At 38.4% G+C, this 24,571-nt stretch overlaps 1 protein-coding gene across 1 annotated transcript in view; it reads left to right on the forward strand.

The window, feature by feature from the left end:
* Positions 1-145: 145 nt before the first annotated feature.
* Positions 146-24,571, forward strand: part of scamp5a (secretory carrier membrane protein 5a) — a gene marked incomplete at its 3' end in the record, with an annotated part of 34,798 nt that continues 10,372 nt past the window's right edge. Inside the window, exons 1-7 of the mRNA XM_080736227.1 lie at positions 146-275; positions 2,337-2,394; positions 3,432-3,551; positions 6,719-6,875; positions 8,283-8,384; positions 10,970-11,087; positions 14,031-14,233. Coding sequence (XP_080592353.1) covers positions 2,388-2,394; positions 3,432-3,551; positions 6,719-6,875; positions 8,283-8,384; positions 10,970-11,087; positions 14,031-14,233 — 707 coding nt within the window. The 5' untranslated portion in view covers positions 146-275; positions 2,337-2,387. The remainder of the gene's footprint in view (positions 276-2,336; positions 2,395-3,431; positions 3,552-6,718; positions 6,876-8,282; positions 8,385-10,969; positions 11,088-14,030; positions 14,234-24,571) is intronic.

Below are 24,571 nucleotides of genomic sequence, written 5' to 3' on the forward strand. Positions count from 1 at the left end.
TTTCTCAGGCGGTCATGGGTTTAAAAAAAGCTCTGGCGTCGCATAATTCCACAGGTCACCAAACGCTGTGTGACAGCTTGACTGGCAGCCTACGCGCGTCACGTGACCATTTACTCCCAACCGCTCGGTGAAGAAGGAATAGAGATTTATTTATCACATTTACATTTTATTAATCTCACACATCATTACATTACATTATACAGCTGATCAATAGAATGCAATCTAAGGAATCAGAATCACTCTAGGATCGATCACATCTCGGACATCAAAGGAAGGTAAGGATTTCATTTCATTGACATTTCATTTTTGTCACAGCTGGATTTGCGATTAAAGCCGAAATAAACAGAATAATAACATTAATGAAGGATGGTGATGATAATGATATTGGTTTCATGTTGTGACCTTTTATATGCACTAATATAATCACACAATGTGTAAAATATATCCATATAAATATCACAGCCGATGCTTTAGCTGTTTGAAGGACGAAATTACATTTGGTTCACTTTAACGTTAATAATCGTCACTGTTTTCAGCATCACGACATGCAGAAAAACACAGAACAGATCTATAAATAGAAGCACAGTGACCTCTTCTCACCGTCCTGTGTGTGTTTTTATATATGGATCTGTGGAGAGATTTAGAGGAAGATGTCCTTCATAGCAGCAGCTAAAATCTGCACCGGAGCTGAGCTGGATTTCATTCATTCATTCATTCATTCATTCATTCATTCATTCATTGTATTAGTGATGGAGATATAGATTAATGAAATAAATGCTTGTAATCCTAACCATATCAGTGTATTAAACAGTGGGTGAGAACAGTACTGTAGCAGAGAGGAGGATGTGGGGGGTCTGGACGTCTGGATGATGCAAGGCCACAGTTTCACACCTTGATGCTGCTTGAGGTTATGGACAATTCAAAACAGCTTTATTGGCAGGAGAAAACATAGCTTTACATTGCCAAAGCAAGTGTCAAAACATAATAAAAACTGTTGGAAATGGGTGTATACAGTTGGAGGAGGTACAGCATTGTGTAAACAGAGCTACTGTATGTCACATTTATGTACCTACAGTATCTACAGGGTATGAAGCGTTTTGGAACAAATAGCAATATTTTGTTCTCTTTCTCAATACGATTTCAATAATATATAAATAAAGAAAACAAAAGAAAAAAATATGTTTAAAGGTAGCAGCTCTGTTTATACTGTATGTGCAGGAGGTCTAGATGTCACTCAATGGTTTGTAGTCCTTGGGGTGGTTGTATTTGTAGTCCTTAGGGTGGAGTAAAAGTACAAATATTGGATCTGAGATGTAGTGGAGAAGTAGTAGAAGTAAAAGTACTGAAAATTGGAAATACTCAAGTAAAGTACAAATATCTCAAAAGTGTCAATAGGCTACTTAAAGGATTAAGGATTACTGTCACCTTAAGAAATCATTTTAAAAACTATTTAATATTTTTATGATGTCATTGTGGGAATGCACAATTATAAGCCAATCAAATTAATTGACTGTAACTAGACTACTTACTGTACTGGTCAGCTGTTGTTGGGGGGCGAGGGGCAGATTACACTGTGACAGTTTCAAACTGTTTCAGGATGGACACGTCGGGAGAGAGACCACTTGAACTGTATCATACTATTATAATTTTGGGGCTGACAGCGGCCCTTTAAGTAAATGTAGCCTACTTAAGTATGCTAAATGTACTTAGTTACTTTACAGCACTGTTGATGCTAGAGGCTATACAGATCCACTTAAAAAAAATATTGTGTGAAACGATTCATTGCTCATTCAGTGAATTATTCCATAAAATGTGGATTTTAGCATACAGCTCACGAATATCAAAAGTATCATATTTCAAAATATTACAATATTACACAAGAACACTCACAACAAGGAACGCCAGAGTTGATTGAAGTCCAGTGGGAAGTTTCCACAGTCCGTGATGATTTGGGCTGCTATGGCATCTGAAATGATTTTTCACACAATATTCTAATATTTTTAGCTGGGTCTGTAGATATCTGATACCCTTATCTGTGAGAGATGAAGCAGGGACTCCTTAGCAGAGAGAGATGAAGCAGGGACTCCAATAGCAGAGAGAGATGAAGCAGGTCTTATATGATCTCCTATCACACAAAGATTTGGAGGACCCCCGAGGGGTCCCGGACCCCCTGTTGAAGACCCCTGCCTTAGGAAGAGAACTATGATTGAAGTTGTGTTTTTAAAGTAGTTCTGTTGTTGTGTGTGTGTGTGTGTGTGTGTGTGTGTGTGTGTGTGTGTGTGTGTGTGTGTGTGTGTGTGTGTGTGTGTGTGTGTGTGTGTGTGTGTGTGTTACAGTGTGAAGTGAAGCAGTGTCTGTTCTGAAGAGGATAAAAACACACTGTCATCATGGCAGGTAAGATAAGAGTTTATTACTGTAATAATTATATCATATCACCTTATTACTGTAAGCCAGTCAGCAACCTTTCACAACGTTTTCATGTTCTTCATAGTCAGTGTATTAGTCAAGTTGCTTGTGTAATTTCATTCAAATGTTGGGGGGATTATGAAAACTATATACTTTTCTAAACTTCAGAGTATAACAAATCAGAAAATCCATGATTCCGCTGCGAGGCGTTGTGAGCTTGTAGATTTGCTATTGTTGGCTAATGTTCTCCGAATATGGACGCTAGGGTTCAAGTGGTTAATATAAAAAAGGAGAAAAAAAGGTTTCTACCACACATAGATTTTGGAGGACCCCCTGTAGTAACTCTGAGGACCCCCTATGGGTCCCGGACCCCCTGTTGAAGACCCCTGCCATAGGCTGTACAAAACAACTTTTATGTTTTTTCATTTTCTTCCACATGAGGATGTAATGCTCATTAGACTCCCCAGTCAGAGTCAGGAGTCTGAATGAATGTAGAATTATTACATGTGCAGGATGTCATGTGCATATCGATGTGAGGGGAATTCATTTAACGGACTCAACCTTTTGGAATATTACAATTTAAAAGAAAAACTCTCTCACACTTCTGCCAGTGTGCAGTGATGACCCTCCTGCCCTGGGCCCATGTTGGCACCGTGACTAAACAATATGATCTCACCTTATAGACCTTACTTATACTGTAAATAATGACAGATTCATCGTTAGTGTGATTTAATCCAGGTTGTGTTCCATTAGCTTAATGTAGTTGTCGCTGTTGTTACATTGTTATATTATTTTATTACACTTCGATTTGAGTTGATTTATTAGAGGTCATGGTTGTATTAAAATGAAAACACATTAAATGCTTCTCACAGAAATCAAGAATGAAAACAACACAGGAAAGACATGATTTGACCCTTGATTTGGAAAGAATACAGAGTCATATTTTATTAAATAATTACATATTGTATGACGTAGCTATATTTTATGAAATAGTTACACATTTGTTTGTTTGTTTGTTTGTTCAGAAAACAACTTCCCTCCCCTGCCGAGGTTCATTCCTCTGAAACCTTGTTTCTACCAAGACTTCAACGAGATCCCAGACCAGCACCGAGGTCTCTGCAAGAAGATCTACTATCTGTGGATCTGTGAGTTATATACTGTTACTATAGATCTACTGTTACTATAGATCTACTGTTACTATAGATCTACTATCTGTGGATCTGTGAGTTATATACTGTTACTATAGATCTACTATAGATATATAGATCCCAGACCAGCACCGAGGACTCTGCAAGAAGATCTACTATCTGTGGATATGTGAGTTATATACTGTTACTATAGATCTACTATAGATATATAGATCCCAGACCAGCACCGAGGACTCTGCAAGAAGATCTACTATCTGTGGATATGTGAGTTATATACTGTTACTATAGATCTACTGTTACTATAGATCTACTATAGATATATAGATCCCAGACCAGCACAGAGGTCTCTGCAAGAAGATCTACTATCTGTGGATATGTGAGTTATATACTGTTACTATAGATCTAATATAGATATATAGATCCCAGACCAGCACAGAGGTCTCTGCAAGAAGATCTACTATCTGTGGATCTGTGAGTATATCTACTGTTACTATAGATCTACTGTTACTATAGATCTACTGTTACTATAGATCTACTGTTACTATAGATCTAATATAGATATATAGATCCCAGACCAGCACCGAGGTCTCTGCAAGAAGATCTACTATCTGTGGATATGTGAGTTATATACAGATCTACTGTTACTATAGATCTACTATAGATATATAGATCTACTATCTGTGGATCTGTGAGTTACTATTACTATAGATCTAATATAGATATATAGATCTACTATTACTATAGATCTACTATTACTATAGATCTAATATAGATATATAGATCCCAGACCAGCACCGAGGTCTCTGCAAGAAGATCTACTATCTGTGGATATGTGAGTTATATAGATCTACTATTACTATAGATCTACTGTTACTATAGATCTACTATAGATATATAGATCCCAGACCAGCACCGAGGCCTCTGCAAGAAGATATACTATCTGTGGATATGTGAGTTATATACAGATCTACTGTTACTATAGATCTACTGTTACTATAGATCTACTGTTACTATAGATCTAATATAGATATATAGATCCCAGACCAACACCGAGGTCTCTGCAAGAAGATATAGGCCTACTATCTGTGGATATGTGAGTTGTATACAGATCTACCATTACTATAGATCTACTATTACTATAGATCTACTATTACTATAGATCTACTGTTACTATAGATCTAATATAGATATATAGATCCCAGACCAACACGAGGACTCTGCAAGAAGATCTACTATCTGTGGATCTGTGAGTTATATACACATCTACTATTACTACAGATCTACTGTTACTATAGATCTAATATATAGATCTACTATTACTATAGATCTACTATGTGTGGATATGTGAGTTATAGATCTATTACTGGGGGTTTGAAAAGGTTGAGAACCAAAGCTTTAGATGAAGTTGTTAACCCCTGCACTGCTGCTCTGTTTTAACCCCAAACACCAGGCTGTCCAGAGTTATCATTCTGGTTCTCATTCTGCTGACTCAACCCTTCCTTCCTGATGTGTTTGTGTTTACTGTCCACACGTTGTGTCTTAGATTCACTGGAGCTTTTTAAAGACAACATTTTACTTTATTTCCAATTAGTTTGACAACAAACACTATAGAGGGTCTGCACGTCCACTGGGCCCCGCCCCCCCCCAATCTAGACTGAGTGGCAAAACATTGAGCAGCTTGGAGTGTTATAGTTTGGAAGTGCTCGTTGCAAATCACTCAACGGCCCTGCATACCACCTGTTTCTAATTTGCACATAATGCAGGAGGCAGCAGGATGTTGTGTTGTTGAAAACGAGCGCTTCCAAACTCTGACACTTGGAAAAATAAAAACCTGCACAGAATGTCTTGACAGAAAGTAGCTCATAACACGCTTATGGTGGATTTTTATGGAACAAAAGCTTTGCAGATAGAAAGAGGATAATTCATAATTGTGTGTGTGTGTGTGTGTATGCCATGCTGTGTTGTCTGCTGCTGCTGTTCATTTCCACTGTTTCTCCCAAAGATACAAATATATTTTAGTTAAATGATAGACCTAACCTGTTATATTTTCACATATAGGTTTGGACACTTAAACTTAAATGTAAGTCCTACAGTGATAAATGATTAGATTCCTATAGTATAGTATAGTAGTAATAAATGATTAGATTCCTATAGTATAGTATAGTATAGTAGTAATACATGATTAGATTCCTATAGTATAGTATAGTAGTAATAAATGATTAGATTCCTATAGTATAGTATAGTAGTAATAAATGATTAGATTCCTATAGTATAGTAATAAATGATTAGATTACTATAGTATAGTATAGTAGTAATAAATGATTAGATTCCTATTATAGTATAGTAGTAATAAATGATTAGATTCCTATAGTATAGTATAGTAGTAATAAATGATTAGATTCCTATAGTATAGTATAGTAGTAATAAATGATTAGATTATAGACTAGAGAGCCCTAGAATAGACACTTTCTGATTAACATGAATGATAGCAGCTTTAGAACCTTATTCTGTCCTAGATTACTTAAACAGATTCATAGAACCTGTTGTTTTGTCCTAGATCAGTAAAACAGATTCATAGAACCTGTTGTTTGGTCCTAGATTAGTAGAACAGATTCATAGAACCTTTTGTTTCGTCCTAGATTAGTAAAACAGATTCATAGAACCTGTTGTTTGGTCCTAGATTAGTAAAACAGATTCATAGAACCTGTTGTTTATTTTTCATAGTGATTGGACACTTGTCCCTAAGGTTAGTATTGTGTGAGTGTCACGCAACGTAAAACTGTTCAAAACAAGCATAAACCATACAAACATAAATAATAGAACGCAAAAACAAACATAATGCAATAAGGAATAAAGAAAAATACGAAAACAAACACACCTCGCTGGCTGCATGTACTACTAAAGGGAATGAAGTTTGTCCAGTCCAACTTGTGCCCACATCAAGGCAAGCGACAAACAAACTGCAGTTTGTTTGTCGCTTGCCTTGATGTGGGCACAAGCATGAGGAGGCCAAGCCGCTTCTTATAACCTGACAGGGTGGAGTTTTCCCGGTTTGGACGTAGCGCGTGGAAGGAACACGTTATTCCAACCAGTTCCTTTCCCCTCCATCAGGAGGCCCCTGAGCAGATGATCTGTGATAATGTGTTGTTGTTCTTGCTCCACAGTGAACAGCGCCACGCTGGCAGTGAATCTCATTGGCTGCCTGGCGTGGATGTGTGGCGGGGGCGGAGCCACCAACTTTGGCATGGCCATCCTGTGGCTGATCCTGTTCACACCCTGTTCCTACGTGTGTTGGTTCAGACCCATCTATAAGGCCTTCAAGTAAGACCTACTAACTATTACCTCTGGTTCAGACCATCTATAAGGCCTTCAAGTAAGAACTACTACCTTAATATGACCTATTACCTCTGGTTCAGACCATCTATAAGGCCTTCAAGTAAGAACTACTAACTATTACCTCTGGTTCAGACCATCTATAAGGCCTTCAAGTAAGAACTACTAACTATTACCTCTGGTTCAGACCATCTATAAGGCCTTCAAGTAAGAACTACTATTACCTCTGGTTCAGACCATCTATAAGGCCTTCAAGTAAGACCTACTACCTATTACCTCTGGTTCAGACCATCTATAAGGCCTTCAAGTAAGACCTACTACCTATTACCTCTGGTTCAGACCATAAGGCCTTCAAGTAAGACCTACTACCTATTACCTCTTGTTCAGACCATCTATAAGGCCTTCAAGTGAGTAGAATATTACCTTAATTACCAGTAAGACTCCCTAATCAGGAGATCGACCGTCAGGTCGCATACACAAACTTTAGAAGGCAATGGTTGCCAATCAGGAGGGAATATGGGAAATGGGACAGATCCATGTTGATGACATGACTTTAGAGATACTGTGTACCGCTTTGCGTGATTTTAGGGCAAAATCTGTAGGAGCAGTGTCCAGAGTAGACAGTTAATGATTGATTGATTGATTGAAGACTTTATTGTCATTTTGCATAGGAAAAGGTACAGTTTCAACTAAAAGGAGAACCTAGAAAAGCACTTGGCTTATTTACACAGGAAACCATTGAGGTATCTCATATAACATTGAATGCCAGATGGCTAGAACACAGTACTATGCAGTAGATATAGTCAGGAACAATAACGTGGATCTAAAGACACCATTCCAGTTACCAGCAGTGTGTGATACCAGTGTGATACCAACAGTATGTGATACCAGTGTGATACCAACAGTATGTGATACCTGCCGTATGTGATACCAGTGTGATACCAGCAGTATGTGATACCTGCCGTATGTGATACCAGTGTGATACCAGCAGTATGTGATACCTGCCGTATGTGATACCAGTGTGATACCAACAGTATGTGATACCTGCCGTATGTGATACCAGTGTGATACCAGCAGTATGTGATACCTGCCGTATGTGATACCAGTGTGATACCAGCAGTATGTGATACCTGCCGTATGTGATACCAGTGTGATACCAGCAGTATGTGATACCTGCCGTATGTGATACCAGTGTGATACCAAGAGTATGTGATACCTGCCGTATGTGATACCAGTGTGATACCAGCAGTATGTGATACCTGCCGTATGTGATACCAGTGTGATACCAGCAGTATGTGATACCTGCCGTATGTGATACCAGTGTGATACCAGCAGTATGTGATACCTGCCGTATGTGATACCAGTGTGATACCAGGGTGTGCTTGTGTCTTCCAGGACGGACAGTTCCTTCAACTACATGGCCTTCTTCTTCGTCTTCATGGCTCAGGTTGTCATCAGCATCATCCAGACTGTGGGCATCCCTGGCTGGGGAGTGTGGTGAGACTACCTGTCCACTATTCATTTATTTAACGTGGGGGAGTGTGATGAGACTAACTGTCCACTATTCATTTATTTAACCTGGCTGGGGAGTGTGGTGAGACTAACTGTCCACTATTCATTTATTTAACCTGGCTGGGGAGTGTGGTGAGACTAACAGTCCACTATTCATTTATTTAACCTGGCTGGGGAGTGTGGTGAGACTACCTGTCCACTATTCATTTATTTAACCTGGAGGAGTGTGGTGAGACTACCTGTCCACTATTCATTTATTTAACCTGGGGAGTGTGGTGAGACTACCTGTCCACTATTCATTTATTTAACCTGAGGAGTGTGGTGAGACTACCTGTCCACTATTCATTTATTTAACCTGGAGGAGTGTGGTGAGACTACCTGTCCACTATTCATTTATTTAACCTGGGGAGTGTGGTGAGACTACCTGTCCACTATTCATTTATTTAACCTGGGGAGTGTGGTGAGACTACCTGTCCACTATTCATTTATTTAACCTGGGGAGTGTGGTGAGACTACCTGTCCACTATTCATTTATTTAACCTGGGGAGTGTGGTGAGACTACCTGTCCACTATTCATTTATTTAACCTGGGGGAGTGTGGTGAGACTAACTGTCCACTATTCATTTATTTAACCTGGCTGGGGAGTGTGGTGAGACTACCTGTCCACTATTCATTTATTTAACCTGGCTGTGTGGTGAGACTACCTGTCCACTATTCATTTATTTAACCTGGCTGGTGAGACTACCTGTCCACTATTCATCAAACATATAATTTTGCGAATGTCTGTCTGTCTGTCTGTCTGTCTGTCTGTCTGTCTGTCTGTCTGTCTGTCTGTCTGTCTGAGTGTCTGAGTGAGTGTCTGTCTGTCACAGCGTTTCTCCTCAGTGGCTGGAGCAATTGATCTGAAATCGCATCACCATTAGCATATGAACACACCTGACATAACTGTGAAGCCCGTTTGTCACTTTCACAAATCATATGCTGTATATTAGCATTTTTATGGTGTATCTATATCTATTTAGCCTACAGTACCTTTTGTGACCACACATGTTAAGGGAGGGGCGCTGTTGTTCAGGCCATGCACAATCACACACAAACCCACACACACACACACACACACACGGGGGGGGGGGGGGGGGGGGGGGGAGTGTGTGTGTGTGTGCGGGCGGGCGGGCCCTGTTACAGATGTTGTCCAAAAATCATGCAGATCGGTACACAGTATCTCTGTAGCCGTTAAATGGAACGGGTATTTCTTACATTGATGCTCCTACATATTATCATGCAAGCACCAGTTAAAGTTACTTTCCATCCCTCATATACTGTGTGCACAGTGCACATCCCATAACCCACCCACTGCACATCATTTCAGAGCTCATATCTTTGAACGGGTAAGGACTAGTTTATTTAACCTGGGGGAGTGTGGTGAGACTAACTGTCCACTATTCATTTATTTAACCTGGCTGTGTGGTGAGACTACCTGTCCACTATTCATTTATTTAACCTGGTTGGGGAGTGTGGTGAGACTACCTGTCCACTATTCATTTATTTAACCTGGCTGGGGAGTGTGGTGAGACTACCTGTCCACTATTCATTTATTTAACCTGGCTGGGGAGTGTGGTGAGACTACCTGTCCACTATTCATTTATTTAACCTGGCTGGGGAGTGTGATGAGACTACCTGTCCACTATTCATTTATTTAACCTGTCTGGGGAGTGTGGTGAGACTACCTGTCCACTATTCATTTATTTAACCTGGGGGAGTGTGGTGAGACTAACAGTCCACTATTCATTTATTTAACCTGGCTGGGGAGTGTGGTGAGACTACCTGTCCACTATTCATTTATTTAACCATGTATTTATACTATTCAGTACAGAACAATATTCATTTATTTAACCATGTAGTTATACTATTCAGTACAGTCCAGAAGTTATGCGTGAAGATAGATAGATACCTTTATTATCCCAAGGGGGAAATTCAGTTGTCCAGTTGTAGCACAGCAGTATACAGTTATTTACAAAGTTACAGAGAAGTAAGAAAAGATAGATAAGAGGGGAAAAAACAAAACAAAAACAAGAGCAGTACAGTACCAATAAAGAGAAGGTGCATCATTAGAGGGGGCGAATAATATATAAGTATATATACATAAAGTGTCTTACAAAAGCGACCGTAACAGTCAATGCTAGTTAGTGCAAACAAGTATCTCACTGTCATTGTTAAACAAAGCAAAATACTCAGAAACTACCAACACAACCTGATCAAAAATCAGTGCGAAAAAAGAACAAAAACACCTACTGAGTGGCAAAAACCTACTTTGTGGCCTTGAGAGTCCCTGCATCCAAACAGAAAAGTCCTGTCTGATTGCATTAAACTACACTATACAACGTTAAATTCACTTTACCACTCACTGTGCCACTTGATTTGCCATTCTCTGCATGCATGCATACCCTCTATATACTGTCCATCAAATGCCCGTCATCTAGTGTCCAATAATGCCACTACACAATAACAAAGACTAGACTAGGACTGAGTTGTTGTTGTTGTTGTAACTCATTCTCTCTGTCTCCCCCCAGTGGCTGGCTGGCCACCATCACCTTCTTCAGCACCAACATCGGTTCTGCTGTGGTGATGCTGATCCCTACGGTGATGTTCACTGCTGTGGCCGTGCTGTCGTTTATCGCCCTCACTAAGGTCTGTATATCTGTCCTTTAAATGTCCTTTATCTGTCCTTTAAATGTCCTCACCAAGGTCTGTATATCTGTCCTTTAAATGTCCTTTAACTGTCCTCACTAAGGTCTGTATACTGTCCTTTAACTGTCCTTTATCTGTCCTTTAAATACACTACACTACAATACAATACAATGTCTTTCATCGCCCTCACTAAGGTCTGTATATCTGTATATATGTATTTTATCTGTCCTTTAACTGTCCTTTAACTGTCCTTTAAATACACTACACTACACTACAATACTGTGTCTTTCATCGCTCTCGCCAAGGTCTGTATACTGTCCTTTAAATACACTACACTACAATACAATACAATGTCTTTCATCGCCCTCACTAAGGTCTGTATATCTGTATATATGTATTTTATCTGTCCTTTAACTGTCCTTTAACTGTCCTTTAAATACACTACACTACACTACAATACTGTGTCTTTCATCGCTCTCGCCAAGGTCTGTATACTGTCCTTTAAATACAATACAATACAATACAATAATATTCTATCTGTCCTCTTATGTTGCATTCACACTGAGAGAAGCCAAGCTAATGGTTTGCTTGGTAATTCAATGTATTCTCTATGCAAACCAGCTTTAAAACTTTTTTTTCCAGCTTGGAAATGTTAAAAGCTGGTTTGCATAGAGAATACATTGAATTACCAAGCACACCATTAGCTTGGCTTTTCTGTATGTGAATGAGGCATAAAAAGGTGGTGCCATAGTTTTGTACCTTTTCTGTGTGCTCAGCTACAACCCTGGAATAAATCTATCTATCTATCTATCTATCTATCTATCTATCTATCCATCCATCCACAGTTGTGGTGTGGACAACTGCTTTCATACATTTTACATTTTAGAACTGCAGACTCACTCCCACTCTTCCTCTGTAATCTGCAGACACATCTTCAGACTCCAGCTCAGGCCGTAGCACTTATCTAGCCTTGATGACCACGCAGTCTTAAAACACACTGAGTGCCTATCCCGGGTATACGAGCGATATATATACGGTAAATACAGTAAAGTTGTTTCTCCTTACCGTGGAGTCTGGGCTGTCCATTGTGCATCCGTCATGGCCGTGGTTTGTTTACAACGCACAACGCACGTTGACGTGCACACAAAGTGAACATCCTCCATAGAAACCCATTGATCTTCCATCAAAGAAGCCTCATTATCTCTAAAAAAGACATTTTGATCCCAAAAACATGATGGATTTCTACTGACTGTTGCCATGACACCCAGCTTCTAAACTATATCCGGGTCAAGGTTGAAAAAATTAAAGTCACAAAAAATCAGCGCAATTTTCGCCCGGCCCTTCAAAATAAGAAAATATTGATGCTCTCATCATGCAGGTCCATAACTTCTACTGTATTAATATGTTCTCCTCAGGTCCATAACTTCTACTGTATGATGTCATCAGGTCCATTACTGTATGATGTCATCAGGTCCATAACTTCTACTGTATGATGTCATCAGGTCCATAACTTCTACTGTATGATGTCATCAGGTCCATAACTTCGACAGAGGTGGAGGAGGCTCCATGTCCAAGGCCCAGGAGGAGTGGACCAGTGTATTAATAGTAGTGATGTTCTCCTCAGGTCCATAACTTCTACTGTATGATGTCATCAGGTTCATAACTTCTACTGTATGATGTCATCAGGTTCATAACTTCTACTGTATGATGTCCTCAGGTTCATAACTTCTACTGTATGATGTCATCAGGTCCATAACTTCTACTGTATGATGTCCTCAGGTCCATAACTTCTACTGCAGGGGTATTCAACAAAATTGTCCAGGGGGCCACATTGACAGAAACCCAAGGGGCCGGGGGCCGCACTAACGTATCCACCCCCCCCCCCCCCACCAGCTATTAATCTAATGAACACTTGAAACAACGGGCACGACCACATTTTCACTACTACATTTTCACAAACAAGCACATTTTCATCTAACTACATTGCAAAGCAGAATACTTTTCAAGTAGAATACTTTTCATGTTAATGTGCTTAATTTCTGTTCAACAAGTTGACAACTGTACACATGCTTTCTTGTTTAAAACCTAGTGCTAACTACATCACACTATGATGGCCAACCTGGCTTTGATGCTATCTTAGAGTAGATGTCGACCTTATTGCAGTGCACACACAATTGCCTTCTTTGATGCTTTAACGATGCTCAACGAGGATCAGGTGGGTCGCAGACACACACACTCCACTCTGCTGCAGTGCTCTGACTGGAGTCTCTTCACTTGAATATGATGGAATATGATTAGGGATTACTGTGATTATGGTAAAATGAAGCTCACGTTTCATATCGCGCAAACCATACCTATAACGTTCATTAGTCTCCACAAAAAAAAAAAAAAAAGATTTTGGATTTTTTTTTTTCAAAATTGCTCCAGGGGCCACAAGGAAGGTCCCCGCGGGCCGCATTTGGCCCGCGGGCCGCCAGTTGAATACCCATGTTCTACTGTATGATGTTCTCATGCAGGTCCATAACTTCTACAGAGGAGGAGGAGGCTCCATGTCCAAGGCTCAGGAGGAGTGGACCAGTGTATTAATAGTGATGATGTCCTCCTCAGGTCCATAACTTCTACCGGTGGAGGCATCATGTAACTGTATTAATATGTTCTCCTCAGGTCCATAACTTCTACTGTATGATGTTCTCCTCAGGTTCATAACTTCTACTGTATGATGTTCTCAGGTCCATAACTTCTACCGGGGTGGTGGAGGCTCCATGTCCAAGGCCCAGGAGGAGTGGACCAGTGTATTAATAGTGATGTTCTCCTCAGGTCCATAACTTCTACTGTATGATGTTCTCATGCAGGTCCATAACTTCTACAGAGGAGGAGGAGGCTCCATGTCCAAGGCTCAGGAGGAGTGGACCAGTGTATTAATAGTAGTGATGTTCTCCTCAGGTCCATAACTTCTACAGAGGAGGAGGAGGCTCCATGTCCAAGGCCCAGGAGGAGTGGACCAGCGGAGCGTGGAAGAACCCTCACGTTCAGCAGGCGGCCCAGCAGGCGGCCATGGGCGCCGCCCAGGGAGCCGTGAACCAGCAGAACCAGAACCAGAACCAGCAGCAGTACAACGCAGCGCCCACCTACAACTACGACGAGATGTAGAGGAGAGAGAGAGAGAGAGAGAGAGAGAGAGAGAGAGAGAGAGAGAGGGAGAGAGACCACCATGCATCATAAGGACCACCGTCCAGTTGGTTTAAGAGGGAGGAGGTTTTATTTTGTAGGAGCTCGCTGTTAATACTCAATACTAAATGACCTGATCCATGTATCTATGTCAGTGTACAGTACCTATATATATATATATATATATATATATATATATATATATATATATATATATATATACAGATCCTTCTCGAAAAATTTGAATATTGTGTAAAAGTACATTCAGTGAATTATTCCAAACATTTTTTGTAAATGTTTATGGCATACAGCTCATGAATATCAAAAGTCCATATTTCAAAATATTTCAAAATTACAGGAGACTCAAAACAATAATAGAGAAATGTCAGCCTTATGGAGTCAGAGTAGCTTGAAGTCCAGTGGGAAGTTTATGAAGTCAGTTATGATTTCTGCAATGCTTTTTTACACAATATTCACATTTTTCGAGAAGGATCTGTATATATATATATATATATATATATATATATATATATATATATATATATATATATGTATGTATACAGCTCTGTCTGAAAAAGATTAGAATATCGTGGAAAAGTTCATTATTTTTCCGTAATTCCATACAAAAAAACATTCATATATTCTCGATACATTGCGCATGCAGTGAAATATTCAAAACGTTTATGGCATACAGCTCATGAACATCAAAACTCCATAACTCAAAATGTTACAATATTACACGAGACCACTCAAAACAAATCAACCGTCTGAAGTCCAGTGTGAAGTTTCTGCAGTCAGCGATGATTTGGGAGGCTTTGCCACCTGCTGCTTCCAATGCTTCTGGACTGTGCACAATATTCTCATTCTTTTGGAAACAGAGCTGTATGTGTAGGCCTATACATGGTCCAGTATATGAGACCCATGTCAGTGTAAATACAGTACATAGAGACACAGAATGTAGCTTTACAACCAGCTCCTTCATGTTGAATTAGCTTCTATACTGTAGGCCACACCATGCTGACTTATATCATGTTCTGGTTTCATGACTTTACAATAGATTCTATAGGCCACACCATACTGACTTATATAATGTTCTGGTTTCATGACTTTACAATAGATTCTCAAGGTAAGGCTCTTGGAAAGTAAACAGGAATGATTTACATGGTTGCTTATGAACATAAAGTCCAAGGGGCCTGATTCATCAACCTGGTCGTAAATATAGTGTAAATAAAGTGACAATATATCTGGCTTATATTTCTGTCTTACCTTCAAACTCCTTTCAGAACCCTGACAAAAAAAAACATTGCTGAATCTGACCCTTAACTTGGGAATTGTCCTAAATGCTGGTAAGATCAAAATATGGGAGTAATTTGGCCATAAAGTGCTTGATGAATCGGGGCCCAATGTCTTTGACTGCCACCGTTTACAATGTGATAAATGTTTTAGAACCACAACAAATGATGTTTTAAGGGAATCTCCCCCGTTATGCTGTAAGGTAATAAATAGAATAGGAATGAGTTCATTATCCCTTTAACACTGGACAAGAACCTGGCCTGAACTTTAGAAAATAAACATTTTGTGAAGCTAATGTAATGGAGGTGATCCGAACGTTCCCACCCGGCTTCGAACCCAAGTCTCCCACGTGAAAGTCCAATATCTTAACCATTACCCCAAAGGGATATCTCTATGGAATGAGGGCAGATACTAGACTTTTGAGGCTTCAGGCTGGGGCTGCGACTCTCTCCGCCACACTAAAAACAAAACACCCAAGTTAAAAAATGGAAATGTGTCTCCAATGTGAGACAGACATTTAAATGACTTCAAAGCAGTGTCCGGTTAAATCTTTATCACACAAACCAGACATTTAAATAAGAACCAATATATAACTATAACTATATTGGTTATTATTTAAATGTCTTCCCCTGAGATTCTCCTCTGTGTTTAGATTGTACCTTACTGTCCACTTGTCAACCTGTCAACATGTCTGGGTGTCATAAGTACAGTATATACAGTATGTGTGTACACATGTGTGTATATTTGATATACATATATGTGTATAATCTGTATACGTATCGTATTTGTCACAGTGTTTTGGAGATTCAGTTAGATTGAGACCAGGAGCGCTCGTTTTGCGGCGGGGTGTGGTGAACAAGAACAGTCTCACTGGTGTCTCAAAAACACTGTAACATATACATGATGTATATACTGTATTATATATATGTATATGTTACAGTTAGATTGGGTAACTCGGTTAGATCGTGGTAAGAGCGCTCGTTTTGTCGTTCACCACACACCCCTACCACCACCTGGATCAATTCACTTTGATAGTCTCTTATCAGTGCATCTGTGTAATTCTGCGTATTCACCATGAGATGGCGACAACAGCCATTCACTTGTGTAGTCGCTGACGTCACTCGTTTGCGACTCCTCTTTCTTTGGGTTTATCTACTAGCCTAGCTCAGCTGTGATTAGCCATTAGCTTACTATGCCTAACTCTAACCCTAACCCTAACCTTAAAGAGGTGGTGCCATAGTTTTGTACTTTTTCTGTTTTTCATGTGTCTAGGAGGTTGACAGTACTTCATTAGACCCCCTGGTGTGGTTGTTATGAGCAATTATGTATTGCCTTTCTATTTGGGTTTTTAGCTGTAGGCTGCCACCTTGTGGGGTCAAACGTGCCCGTCCAAAAACACACATACTTATTACATCATAGAATCAACCCCTCCCCTAATTACCATTCACCCAACATACGTGGGTGTGGCTAACTTCAGCTGGGTCACCACCCACCATGACAACCCCGCATACCAATGAACTGGTGGGTGTGGCCTCATAAAAACATAATTTTGACTCTTTCTGTACACTTTTTTTGAAAAAATCTTCCTCCTAGTATAATCATAATACCTGATAATCATGTTTTAGAGGGGGGGGGGAAATCATGGCACCACCTCTTTAACCTCAGTAAAACTATGCCTAACCCTAACCTCCGTGGGGTGAGGCGCTATCATTCCTGCCGGCGCTACGTTGTCGTTGTTGTGGATCAAAGCGACCGCTTGTTCCGCCCCGCGCCGCACGGCGAGCGCTCTGGTTCTGGATCTAACTGATTCTCCATCTTAGCGGTGACATATAATATACTGTATATATATTATATACTGTATTCTATACATTATGAAACATGTGTCGTCGTACTGTCGGTGCTCTTTAATATCGTACCATAATGGTTGTTCTTCCCAGTGAATATTTCTCCTGCTGTTCCCTTCACAACCAGCAGAGGGAACACGTTGTGTGGCTGTTGGTGTAATTTCATGACTAGATGTGAAACAGTGCTTATGAGAAAGAAAAGTAAATATCTATTGAATTATTTATTTAATTAATGAACCCGAAACCTCTAGATCTGTAGAGACGATGCTGTATAATGTTTTCAAGAAAAGAAAAAAAAAAAGAAAGAAAAAAAGTCTCACGCCACTCGAGCAACACGATAAGCTGTGGTTCAACGTATATACAGTAGGGGTTATAAACTATGAATTATTAATGATACAGTAATAATACAGTGTTAAGATTACTATGTATCTGAATGCTTGTCCTTTGTCTCGTCTGATTGTGATGATGTGAAATTTATTCAGTTTGACTTTTCAATTGTTTTTTGTACAGAACGTTTTTTGTATGTATGTGTGTGTGCGTGTGCGTGTGTGTGTTTGTGTGTGCGTGTGCGTGTGCGTGTGTGTGTGTGTGAGTCTGAAGTGTAATGTGTTCCTCTTTGTCTTCCCACAGCTGTTTTGTTTTATTGTTTTATTGCTGTTGATTAAATCCATTTAATTAATGAAAACCTTTGTTTGGTTATTTCATGGAGCGCCGCAGTGTGACATCCCTGCCACTAGGGGGGGTCCAGAGGCAGGGGGAGTGGTGTCAGGACTAAAGTGCTCTACCGTCTCCGATCTCTGAACTTTTCCTAGGAGAGTCACAACATCTGGGAGTGCAGCTTTCCAACCTCTAATTCAGGGTAAACGCTTTTCAGAAGTTGCGACCGACGTCATTTTAAAGCTGAACCGGACCTTTCTGACGAAAAGTTCAGTGGTCGGAGACTGTATGGACTGTAACATTATAAAAGCGGTCCAAAAAGGGTCCAATAAACACCAATAAGAACCAAAAGGGTCCAATAAATACCAATAAGAATACCAATAATAACAACGCCTCGCGATGCAAGGCGTTGTGTGCTTGTAGATCTAGCCTGACACTCAGCCTGAATTGACATTTCGTTTCACAAACAAAAAAATTAAAGGGGTGTGGCTAGCGATTCAGGGTCTGGAACTAGGCTACTTGTAGATCGGCTGTTTGATGCGACGGCTCTTGTATGATGAAGCAGGGCAAAAGATGTACACATTTGAAACTTGGAGATACGAGGTTTCTGCCCGACAGTGACGATATTTTAGTGATTATGTTGTGAGGAAAACGTTGAGATAACAGCCATTTTGGTTAGAACTGACTGAAAATAACTTTGTACTTCAAGTTTAAAATGATACTAAATAATATTTTTTCAAGTGTCCAAATATAATATAATAATAATTCAAAATATTATCAAATGATCTCGCGGCACCCCTGGACTGCTGTCACGGCACCCCAGGGTGCCCCGTCACCCACTTTGAAAACCCCTGTCCTAGGCTACTTCCGGTTCATGCTCATCCTGTACTGTTTTGTATCAAGGTTTTGATTTGATTTGATTTGTTAATCTAAAACGATGGTTTATTGATGAAAAGTGATCATCACTTTTCATCGGTTTCATCAGTTTTGTGGGCGTTTTCTGGGGCCATTTGGGGCCACGATACGATACGATTCGATTCAATGATTTAAAATCGATATAGTATCTAATTGGCAAAGAAATTAAATCTGTGTGAAAAGTGTGGATAGTTTGAACACATATGAACAAACCTGCACCTTGACATGAACCCAGAGATTACACACATTTATCGATAGACCAGTGTACCGATATGGAAAGAAAAAGTAATTAAACCCCTCCTTTTAATTTTTAAAATTCTTCTTAAAAATGCTAAATACAATGCACAAGAAGGTAGTATCTGCACTGCCGATACAAAGTCAAACGATAGATTAGATTTTAGCTGTTTTTTTGATATACTTTGATTTTTTTAAATTAAAAACGATATTTTGATGCAGTTACTATATCGTTACACCCCTATAAACGTCAGTAGATTCATAGTTATTTTGTTCTTCAAGCAAAATCAATCTTTAATGTCTGGACATTGTATTCTGTGATTGTCCGTTGTCACCACAAGGTGGCAGCAAAGCCTATATGTTGCATGTATGTTGTAAATGAAGCTCTGTCTTACATGGTGGATTATTCTTCCAGCTACAGGACACAACATGTCCTTGCTAAAATATAGCTGATCTACAAGCTCATGTTCAGCCCAGAATAGGGATGCTGGGGTTCAAGTGGTTACATCAAGTACAATGTTATTTACAATCTGTCCTAATGGCAACATATTGAACAATACTGTATAGTACTGAACAAACACTCTAGAGCAATGATTACTGTCACAATATAGAGCTGTTTAACACTGTTACTGAACAAACACTCTATAGCAATGATTACTGTCTCAATATAGAGCTATTTAACACTGTTACTGAACAAACACTCTATAGCAATGATTACTGTCACAATATAGAGCTATTTAACACTGTTACTGAACACTATAGCAATGATTACTGTCACAATATAGAGCTATTTAACACTGTTACTGAACACTCTATAGCAATGTTTACTGTCACAATATAGAGCTATTTAACACTGTTACTGAACAAACACTCTATAGCAATGATTACTGTCACAATATAGAGCTATTTAACACTGTTACTGAACACACACTCTATAGCAATGATTACTGTCACAATATAGAGCTATTTAACACTGTTACTGAACACACACTCTATAGCAATGATTACTGTCACAATATAGAGCTATTTACCACTGTTACTGAACACACACTCTATAGCAATGATTACTGTCACAATATAGAGCTATTTACCACTGTTACTGAACAAACACTCTATAGCAATGATTACTGTCACAATATAGAGCTATTTACCACTGTTACTGAACACACACTCTATAGCAATGATTACTGTCACAATATAGAGCTATTTACCACTGTTACTGAACAAACACTCTATAGCAATGATTACTGTCACAATATAGAGCTGTTTACCACTGTTACTGAACACACACTCTATAGCAATGATTACTGTCACAATATAGAGCTGTTTAACACTGTTACTGAACAAACACTCTATAGCAATGATTACTGTCACAATATAGAGCTATTTAACACTGTTACTGAACAAACACTCTATAGCAATGATTACTGTCACAATATAGAGCTATTTAACACTGTTACTGAACAAACACTCTATAGCAATGATTACTGTCACAATATAGCGCTATTTACCACTGTTACTGAACAAACACTCTATAGCAATGATTACTGTCACAATATAGAGCTATTTACCACTGTTACTGAACAAACACTCTATAGCAATGATTACTGTCACAATATAGAGCTGTTTACCACTGTTACTGAACACACACTCTATAGCAATGATTACTGTCACAATATAGAGCTATTTAACACTGTTACTGAACAAACACTCTATAGCAATGATTACTGTCACAATATAGAGCTATTTAACACTGTTACTGAACAAACACTCTATAGCAATGATTACTGTCACAATATAGCGCTATTTACCACTGTTACTGAACAAACACTCTATAGCAATGATTACTGTCACAATATAGAGCTATTTACCACTGTTACTGAACAAACACTCTATAGCAATGATTACTGTCACAATATAGAGCTATTTAACACTGTTACTGAACACACACTCTATAGCAATGATTACTGTCACAATATAGAGCTATTTAACACTGTTACTGAACAAACACTCTATAGCAATGATTACTGTCACAATATAGAGCTATTTAACACTGTTACTGAACAAACACTCTAGAGCAATGATTACTGTCACAATATAGAGCTATTTAACACTGTTACTGAACAAACACTCTAGAGCAATGATTACTGTCACAATATAGAGCTGTTTAACACTGTTACTGAACAAACACTCTATAGCAATGATTACTGTCACAATATAGAGCTATTTAACACTGTTACTGAACACACACTCTATAGCAATGATTACTGTCACAATATAGAGCTGTTTAACACTGTTACTGAACAAACACTCTATAGCAATGATTACTGTCACAATATAGAGCTATTTAACACTGTTACTGAACAAACACTCTATAGCAATGATTACTGTCACAATATAGAGCTATTTAACACTGTTACTGAACAAACACTCTATAGCAATGATTACTGTCACAATATAGAGCTATTTAACACTGTTACTGAACAAACACTCTATAGCAATGATTACTGTCACAATATAGAGCTATTTAACACTGTTACTGAACAAACACTCTATAGCAATGATTACTGTCACAATATAGAGCTATTTAACACTGTTACTGAACAAACACTCTATAGCAATGATTACTGTCACAATATAGAGCTATTTAACACTGTTACTGAACAAACACTCTATAGCAATGATTACTGTCACAATATAGAGCTATTTAACACTGTTACTGAACAAACACTCTATAGCGATGATTACTGTCACAATATAGAGCTATTTAACACTGTTACTGAACACACACTCTATAGCAATGATTACTGTCACAATATAGAGCTATTTAACACTGTTACTGAACAAACACTCTATAGCAATGATTACTGTCACAATATAGAGCTATTTAACACTGTTACTGAACAAACACTCTAGAGCAATGATTACTGTCACAATATAGAGCTATTTAACACTGTTACTGAACAAACACTCTAGAGCAATGATTACTGTCACAATATAGAGCTATTTAACACTGTTACTGAACAAACACTCTATAGCAATGATTACTGTCACAATATAGAGCTATTTAACACTGTTACTGAACAAACACTCTATAGCAATGATTACTGTCACAATATAGAGCTGTTTAACACTGTTACTGAACACACACTCTATAGCAATGATTACTGTCACAATATAGAGCTATTTAACACTGTTACTGAACAAACACTCTATAGCAATGATTACTGTCACAATATAGAGCTATTTAACACTGTTACTGAACAAACACTCTATAGCAATGATTACTGTCACAATATAGAGCTATTTACCACTGTTACTGAACACACACTCTATAGCAATGATTACTGTCACAATATAGAGCTGTTTAACACTGTTACTGAACAAACACTCTATAGCAATGATTACTGTCACAATATAGAGCTATTTAACACTGTTACTGAACAAACACTCTATAGCAATGATTACTGTCACAATATAGAGCTATTTAACACTGTTACTGAACAAACACTCTATAGCAATGATTACTGTCACAATATAGAGCTATTTAACACTGTTACTGAACAAACACTCTATAGCAATGATTACTGTCACAATATAGAGCTATTTAACACTGTTACTGAACAAACACTCTATAGCAATGATTACTGTCACAATATAGAGCTATTTAACACTGTTACTGAACAAACACTCTATAGCAATGATTACTGTCACAATATAGAGCTATTTAACACTGTTACTGAACAAACACTCTATAGCAATGATTACTGTCACAATATAGAGCTATTTAACACTGTTACTGAACAAACACTCTATAGCAATGATTACTGTCACAATATAGAGCTGTTTAACACTGTTACTGAACAAACACTCTATAGCAATGATTACTGTCACAATATAGAGCTATTTAACACTGTTACTGAACAAACACTCTATAGCAATGATTACTGTCACAATATAGAGCTATTTAACACTGTTACTGAACAAACACTCTATAGCGATGATTACTGTCACAATATAGAGCTATTTAACACTGTTACTGAACACACACTCTATAGCTATGATTACTGTCACAATATAGAGCTATTTAACACTGTTACTGAACAAACACTCTATAGCAATGATTACTGTCACAATATAGAGCTATTTAACACTGTTACTGAACAAACACTCTAGAGCAATGATTACTGTCACAATATAGAGCTATTTAACACTGTTACTGAACAAACACTCTAGAGCAATGATTACTGTCACAATATAGAGCTATTTAACACTGTTACTGAACAAACACTCTATAGCAATGATTACTGTCACAATATAGAGCTATTTAACACTGTTACTGAACAAACACTCTATAGCAATGATTACTGTCACAATATAGAGCTGTTTAACACTGTTACTGAACACACACTCTATAGCAATGATTACTGTCACAATATAGAGCTATTTAACACTGTTACTGAACAAACACTCTATAGCAATGATTACTGTCACAATATAGAGCTATTTAACACTGTTACTGAACAAACACTCTATAGCAATGATTACTGTCACAATATAGAGCTATTTACCACTGTTACTGAACACACACTCTATAGCAATGATTACTGTCACAATATAGAGCTGTTTAACACTGTTACTGAACACACACTCTATAGCAATGATTACTGTCACAATATAGAGCTGTTTAACACTGTTACTGAACACTCTATAGCGATGATTACTGTCACAATATAGAGCTATTTAACACTGTTACTGAACAAACACTCTATAGCAATGATTACTGTCACAATATAGAGCTATTTAACACTGTTACTGAACAAACACTCTATAGCAATGATTACTGTCACAATATAGAGCTGTTTAACACTGTTACTGAACACACACTCTATAGCAATGATTACTGTCACAATATAGAGCTGTTTAACACTGTTACTGAACACTCTATAGCGATGATTACTGTCACAATATAGAGCTATAACACTGTTACTGAACAAACACTCTATAGCAATGATTACTGTCACAATATAGAGCTGTTTAACACTGTTACTGAACAAACACTCTATAGCAATGATTACTGTCACAATATGTGTAAACAGGTGTAAACAGGACATTGAGTGATTTATAACTGCAACACATGAAATAAATCATGTTTTCACAGAAGATTTATTGACATAAAGTTGATCATAAAATGTATATGAAACAGAGTGTTGACAGAGATAAAGAGGAGAACCCAAGCTGTCTGTACAGCTGTAATATTGATGAGTTTATCATCGTTTAACCCGTTTAATCCCGAATTTTCCCCAGACATAAGAATATTCAAATATTGTGTCATTAGTAACCCTTTGAAATAATCAATCATATTTTTTTGAA

This window comes from Nannobrachium achirus, assembly GCF_963921795.1.
Source record: "Nannobrachium achirus genome assembly, chromosome: 11".
NCBI lineage: Eukaryota > Metazoa > Chordata > Actinopteri > Myctophiformes > Myctophidae > Nannobrachium > Nannobrachium achirus.